Below are 6,764 nucleotides of genomic sequence, written 5' to 3'. Positions count from 1 at the left end.
CTGAACATGTCCTCCATGACCCAGTGCCACCAATCATTCATTCAGTGTGAAACACACAACGCGAGTGCAGGGTTTTTAAATCTTTCTTTCTTTCTTTCTTTCTTTCTTTCTTTCAGTAAAATGTTTTCCTGTGGTCCTTCGGGACAGCACCAGTATGGACTGCAGGAGAAAGTGCAGGGGGAACAGGCAGGGATGAATCAACTCCCTCTCTAAAATATGCCCAGGAGGGGTTAGTATTGCATTTTCCCATGTTTTTGTAAATGTAAACATCTTCCAGAAGGGCTTGTTTGATGATATTTCATCTGTGCCCAGGGGATTAGCATTTCATACTCTAAAAAATAAATAACTGATCTCCCAATTCAGATTTGACTGGATAAAACGAAATGTTCCCTTAAAAGTACAGTACCTTACGTAAGATGTGAATGAATTAATCCACTGCAATTCAGACTTCAATTTCACAGTCCGACAAGCCTGCAGACTAGTCGTGTTGTGGTTGATTCTAGCTCATCCATGGTATTAGTTAATGCTCTTAAAGTGGACCTCCCAGCCAGTGTTGGTGAGTGCAATAAGCTAGGGCAGGACAACAGGGATAAGGTGAAGTGGAGTTGGCAAAAAGCAGGTAGTTATGTGCGACAAATGGAGTGATCTCATGCAAGGTGCCCCTTGTTTTCATGACCCTGACATTCCTCTCCAGCAAAAATGCCTGGATGCTATCACACAATATGATCATATCAGTGTCCTGTATCTTTATATTTATAATATCCTCCCTTAATTAGTAAATCTCTGTTGTCTGGCGTTTCTAAACCCATTCATGTTTATCAAAAGATAGAAAAATACATCAGATCCATCAGATTTCTTATCTCACTGAAACAAGCTACAGGTCGCACTGATGCGTGTCTCTGGGCCTGAGGCAACAGATGCAAACGATGCTGATCTCTTTCTCACAGCCCGTTAATGTCACATCACCAACCCTGCAGGCCAGACGTCTGATAAAACATAGCCTCCCTCGTCTGTGTGGTCAGTTACGCTGTTCTTGAAAAGCTAATGATCATATCTCTGCGTTAAAGCCTTTTACTGTCACATCCTGAGCCGTGAGACCCACAAGAGATACCAACAAGTAGCCTTGAGAATCTGATCTGTTCCAGTCACGTCAAATAATGTGTCTGATGGTGTGGCCAGCACCACAGTAACCCTGATTTTATCTGCTTTGTGGTAGTAAACGTGCCCTGAGGCCAATTGCTGCCTACAGGTGAGACACTGCAGTTCAGTGACTGCCTCTGTCTGAAAGCTTGTTAGTGTGCAGATGGCTCATTACCGAACTCAGAGGATTGAAATGCTGTGTTTAATCCCAGAAGCTCTTTGTTCTGAGCTACGAACAGGAAATTTGATTAATGACAAACCAGTAGAGACGCCAGACAACAGCACTGCTCAAAGGTATCGCTGCACTGCATTACACTAGTCCTCCCGTCCTTAACCTTTTACCACCATCAATCTTTCTTTCCACCCTCCCTTCCTTCCCCCCTCCCGGCTCCTTCTTATCGGTCAAGGCCTATGAGGAGTTTGGTCTTCTCCTCCTCTTTCTTGCTCTCGTTCTTCAGGTCAGCAAACACCTGGGTGAAGAAGTGCGGGTCGGTGTTGATCTGCAGCATTTTGCCGCTCATGCGGTTGATGATCTCCAGGCAGCGGTCCCAGAAGGCCTCCTTCTCCGCCTCGACCAGGAAGGGCTTCAGCGGGTAGGAGATCTCGTTGCCCATGTAGGAGTAGGACAGGTAGAGGCAGGTGAGCAGCGAGGCCTGCAGCTCGCGCTCCGAGGCCACCTCGGACGAGACCACGTCACGGCACAGCATGTAGAGGAAGACCACGTTGGCCGGCGTGATGAAGCCCTGATCCTGCCAGCCCTGAAGGAGGAGGGAGCGGTCCACACTGCGCAACCACAGCACCGGATCTGTCGGGGATAGACGCTTCAGTCGGTAACACCGACGGCACAGGAACTCGCCCAGGCTGCGCATCAGTTCACTGGTGGAGGCCTGAGAGGAGGAAGCAGAAAAGAGGGAAGGATTTCAAATTAGCATTTAGCAACAAAGTTTCTTTGATTACAAAACAGATCAAATAAGACACGGCTGGGATTAGGGTTACCTGGACGATGACACGCTTTGGTGTGCCGGCTGCAGTAGACGGCTGGATCCCGGAGCCTGTGAGGGAATTCTTTTTGGCAGCGACAGTAACTACGTTGGCCAGGGTCTTGGAGGTGGGCAGGTGGGAGGAGGTAGTGGTGGTAGTGGCCGAGGGGTCCTGGCTTGACGAGTAGGATGAGAGGTTAGCGCAGGACTGAGACTTCTTCAGCTTCAAGCTATTGCAGGCTGAGTTGGTCATGGCAGTGGCGTGGCCCTCCGGAGAGCTCCCTTTTCCACCGTCGCCGGCGTCGGACTGCAGCTTCTTGGAGCCCTTCCTCTTTGCCGATACAGCCACGATGCGCTTCCATGGCAACACATTGATGATAGAGGGGCGTTTAAGGGACTTGGCGGCTGCTGCAGCAGCATCCTTGGCGTTCTTGCTGTTCTGGACTGCTGTGTAGTGGCCTACCGTGGCCGGGCCGTCCTCAAACAGCACTGCCTTGCGGTAGCTGGGTGACAGCGACAGCACCGTACCCATGATGCCTGTACGAGAGTTAGCAGTGGGAGAGGAAGGGTGGAGAGGGGAGCAGTGGGGGAAAAGCTCTTTGATTGGTCTAGACGAAGAGCTGCGAGAGGACCAAAGTGTTTCTGGAGGAAGTCGAACCTGTGAGCGAAGAACAGGAAGAGGTGGCAATGTACTCCATTAGTTACATTATATGTAACAGACAATGCACAGTCAAGCTATTAGTTGCAAACATGTTCTGACAAGACTATTAAAATTCATTAAAGATGACTGTTTAATTTGACAAAAACATCTGAACTCAGTGGCCATTTATTTAGCATCTGATGGTCTTCCTCAGCAGAAGGAGTTTAATCAGTTTTCACAGAGACAGCTGCTTAGATCGCTACGTCCATGGTGCTGTCGCTGTGCCCCAGCTACCATGACAACTGAGCCAACCCCACCTGCCAAGGAAGATGTGAGAAATGAGATGAAATTAAAAACTCTGGGGGAAAAAAAAAGTAGAAGCTTAGACTTGAGTTAAGTTTGGGATTTTTTTCCCATGCGGCTGTTTTTAAAGCTAAGAATGAGCCTTCGCGGTGCTGTTTTAAAGTGGGTGACTCAAGGCCCACTCCTCTGTTTATTCTGGAGCTTTTGAGCGCAAGGTCGTGGACCTTGTGTCAAGATAGTTCTTGTCTGTTTCCACGGTCAGTAAAGAATTCTCACAGTCACATTTTTAATTAATTGAGTGAGTCAGAAGAAGAAAAGTCATCATAGTCCACGTGTTGGTTTCATGCAAAGCTGGCAGCCTCAGTCTTCCTCAGCTAATGGAGTTGGCTCAGTATGGATGTAACCACCAAAATAGATTTTTCCATGGTGATGATGGTGTCCCCTAGCAACCATGTCAACTGAGCAAGCCCAATTCCCTAAAGAAGATCATGAAATATGATTGAAAGCCCTGCAGAAAAAAAACCTAGTAAGTGGACCTTGAGTTAATCTGGGTTTTTATTGTTATTGTTTATGTTGTTTTTACTTGTTTTTTGTTTTTGGATGAACAGTGAGTCAGATTTAAACCTTTAAAAGGTAATTGCATTTTACAACAAATGCGTCATTTATCTATGATAACATGTTGATTAGCAGAACTTAATAGAACATTGTGCATAAATGGAGTTTATTCTGGTTTATCTCTAAAATCTCAGCATGTCTGAAACCCTCACACATCTCATACATCCTATGGGTCCATGATTTGACGGCATTCCTTCACAGCAGCAGTGCACAGACCAGAAGACGCGGGGACCACAGACACCACCAATCTCTCTTCCTTTCGCTTTTAATCTGCTATCCATCGTTAATGATGAGACCTCGTCCCTGACGCCCCTCTACATAAAGCGTATGCACCGTGTCTCCCGTCAGCGCACCGCAGGCCCGCGTTATATAAGAGCCAAGATAAGGCCACAGAGGCATGAGGAAGAAATGTGCGCAAGCATCCATCTTAGCTTCAAAATGGAAGCCTTGAAAAACAGCCCCTCCAACACAAGGCAGCTCCAGAGACCTGAGCTGCCGGGCCTGTGCTCTCACACATCCACGGCTAACAGGACAAATGTGATGCTGCTGCCTGGGATGATTGTCTGATGCATTTTTTTGTTTGTTTGTTTGTTTGTTTTTTTTTAGCAACAGATGTCATCTAAATATGCAGAATAGAGCGGCCACACACCTGTGCGTTGGGTGATTATGTCTACATTGTTGGCTTCTGAGCGGTATTTACCCCCCTCGTTAGATTGTTTTGTTTTATCATCTGCAGGCACGAAAAGATGCTGTTCCCACACGCAGCTCTTCCTACCTTCTGATTAATCCGCTCTTCTTGTGGGATCCATATATCGCACCTTGACCCCCTGGCTGCTGGGCAAATGCGGTCGAAATGTGCAAACGCTGTCTTTCCGCACCGCCAGCACAGGGTCCAGGGCGTGAAAACGCTTCTGTACCCGGTGATATACGAGCCCCAGCGTTGCAGGCGGACAGGTTGGTCTCCCGGTGGATGCTGCCTTCTTTTTTTTCACAGCTTCATTTGTCAAAAGTCCCCCGCTCGTCGATGAGGATACAGATGCGAAGCAGATGCGAAATGTGCTTCACTCCTTCGCTCGCAGCGAGTAGGAAGATGTCTTCCATTGAGAGCTGAAAATCTATACGGTCACGGCTATTACTGTCCCGCTGCGATGCTCACGGCTCGGAAAACCTCCTTCAGACGTAAAGAAAGCAGCGCGGAGGCTCTCGGTCCAAAAAGCTAAATCAAAACAAAGGCGGAGAATACCGAGAGAGGGGAAAAAATGGCCACTATGAATTCCAAAAATAGAGCAGCTTATACCCTCAGCTATGCAAACCTGCCATAGAGAGAGAGAGATAGGGGAGGGGGGAGACCCGCTGCTTTGATGCGGGCATCTGCAGTTATTCGGGTTGGATGCGGGAGAGAAATGGCGCCTTCTCATTGGCTGCTGCCGGGATGCTGCCGCTGCCGCGCGCCGCTGCCGCAACCGCGCCGCTCAGGCCATTGGCCGCCGACGGGCTGCAGCCTATCGGAGGGAGCGCTGTCCGAGGTGCTGAACCAGCCCAGCAGAGGTGTCAAAGCTGCTGCCGAGGCGGAGGAGCCCGGCTCCCGAAGAGGAGCTCCGAGGATTTTATGAATCAGCTGGAGGAGGCCGAGCCCCGCCAACACTGTGGGGGCCAAATCCGCCCACAGGCAAGCGTGCTCATGACCGCTGGCAGTCCGCGACATTATATTCTGTATGGGGGGGATGCTGCTGTCGTTATTAGAAAAAGCGTGGATTCACCTCCCTGGAATTGTGAACTATGGTGGAAATGAACTACGTGGGTCTCCATTGCTCAATGACGTACTGCTCTACACACAGCAGGCTGCAGTTCAAGGTGCCTGTACTTCAACATCTCAAAGAGAAATATAGTACTTTTAATTCCATAACGTTTATTTGACAGTTAACATTACACTTTTCAGGATATGATTTTATATAAAACAGCAATTTTTTTTTTACACGTCCACTAACAAAACTGCTAGATTATACTAGTGGTTTTCAACTTTTTTTTTGGCTTGTGAACCCTTACGAAAAACAATCAATAAAAAAACAGCAACAAATTAAACCAGGATAACATAACAGTCTGGCCCCATGATCTAGACATCTATGAGTTATTAATTGTTCCACCAAAGACACAGTTCTCCTCTTCTCAGTGTTTTCCACAGATGACTGTTTGATAACTGAATGAAGACAGTGTTTAATTGGCAGGCTTACATCAATACATACATGCAAGTGTAACACAAAGATTATTGTTTTTATTGCACATCAGGTGATATGTATCTGTAGATAAGCATACAGTTGAACAAATAACGTTTTGAGTCTGAGTGTGAACTAATAAGACAAAAATAAAATAAAAATATAAAACATGTGTAACCTGGTGTCTAACTGTCAAACAGTGTGTGTCTTGTGTTAGTTCAGCAGTTCATTTCCTGTCAACAGCCAGCAGATGGCACGCTTACCTTTGCAGATGACTTCACAGTTACGCCAAGATCCTGAGTAAATATCATTATATTTGTGTAAATGCTTTGGTAAATAGACTGTATTTATATAGCCTAGTCTTATTGACCACTCAAAGGGCTTTAACAGCAGGAGCAAGCACTCACACATGGGGAGCCAAGGACACTTGACACAAGCTTCTACAACCAGATACTGTATATGATGACTTCATCTGGCTTATTTTTTCAGATTTTAGCACTGCCTGCAGAGTTTACTTCATGTTGGGTCCTCTTTTAAAAATTTTAAAGAAAATGCAAAGGACAAACAGAGCTGTGTATTCAAGTTCCAGTGGTCCTGGCTGGGTGGACTGGGCCCTGAGTGATTTGTAGTAAATAACACAAAATTGATTCTTTATTGTTCACGCAGACCTGGCGTCTGTGAGTGTTGCTATCCTCTGTCATAATATTATCATCTGTATTGGACAAATTTCTCTTCATGTTCAACATATACGGCCAACAAAAAGGCACCAGGTGGCTTTGAGATAGATGAGCGTGATGCATACTGCAGCTCCAGTTGTTGTTGGCCATTCTCTATTTTAAAAGTGAAGGACGCCTCGCAGAAGCTGCAGAGTGC

At 46.8% G+C, this 6,764-nt stretch overlaps 1 protein-coding gene across 1 annotated transcript; it reads right to left on the bottom strand.

Annotated features, from left to right (window-relative positions):
* Window positions 1–1,535: 1,535 nt before the first annotated feature.
* On the bottom strand, window positions 1,536–2,652 carry LOC121621338 (cyclin-dependent kinase 5 activator 1-like). Its single transcript, XM_041957766.1, has 2 exons — window positions 2,137–2,652; window positions 1,536–2,027 (listed from the first exon to the last, which is right to left on the bottom strand). The coding sequence occupies exons 1-2, from the start codon at window positions 2,650–2,652 to the stop codon at window positions 1,536–1,538; spliced, it is 1,008 nt and encodes a 335-aa protein (XP_041813700.1).
* Between the last annotated feature and the right edge of the window lie 4,112 nt (window positions 2,653–6,764).

The sequence above is a fragment of the Chelmon rostratus genome, chromosome 17 (assembly GCF_017976325.1).
Source record: "Chelmon rostratus isolate fCheRos1 chromosome 17, fCheRos1.pri, whole genome shotgun sequence".
NCBI lineage: Eukaryota > Metazoa > Chordata > Actinopteri > Chaetodontiformes > Chaetodontidae > Chelmon > Chelmon rostratus.
Note: the sequence above shows the minus strand (reverse complement) of the source record. Positions and strands in the feature narration are given on the sequence as shown.

What these genes read in the sequence shown, in the direction of transcription:
- LOC121621338 (XM_041957766.1), bottom strand. Translation starts at nt 2,652, where the DNA reads ATGGGTACGGTGCTGTCGCTGTCACCCAGCTACCGCAAGGCAGTGCTG. An exon ending in CAAAGCGTGTCATCGTCCAG is followed by an intron (nt 2,028 to 2,136) that starts GTAACCCTAATC and finishes TCCTCCTCTCAG; the next exon opens with GCCTCCACCAGTGAACTGAT.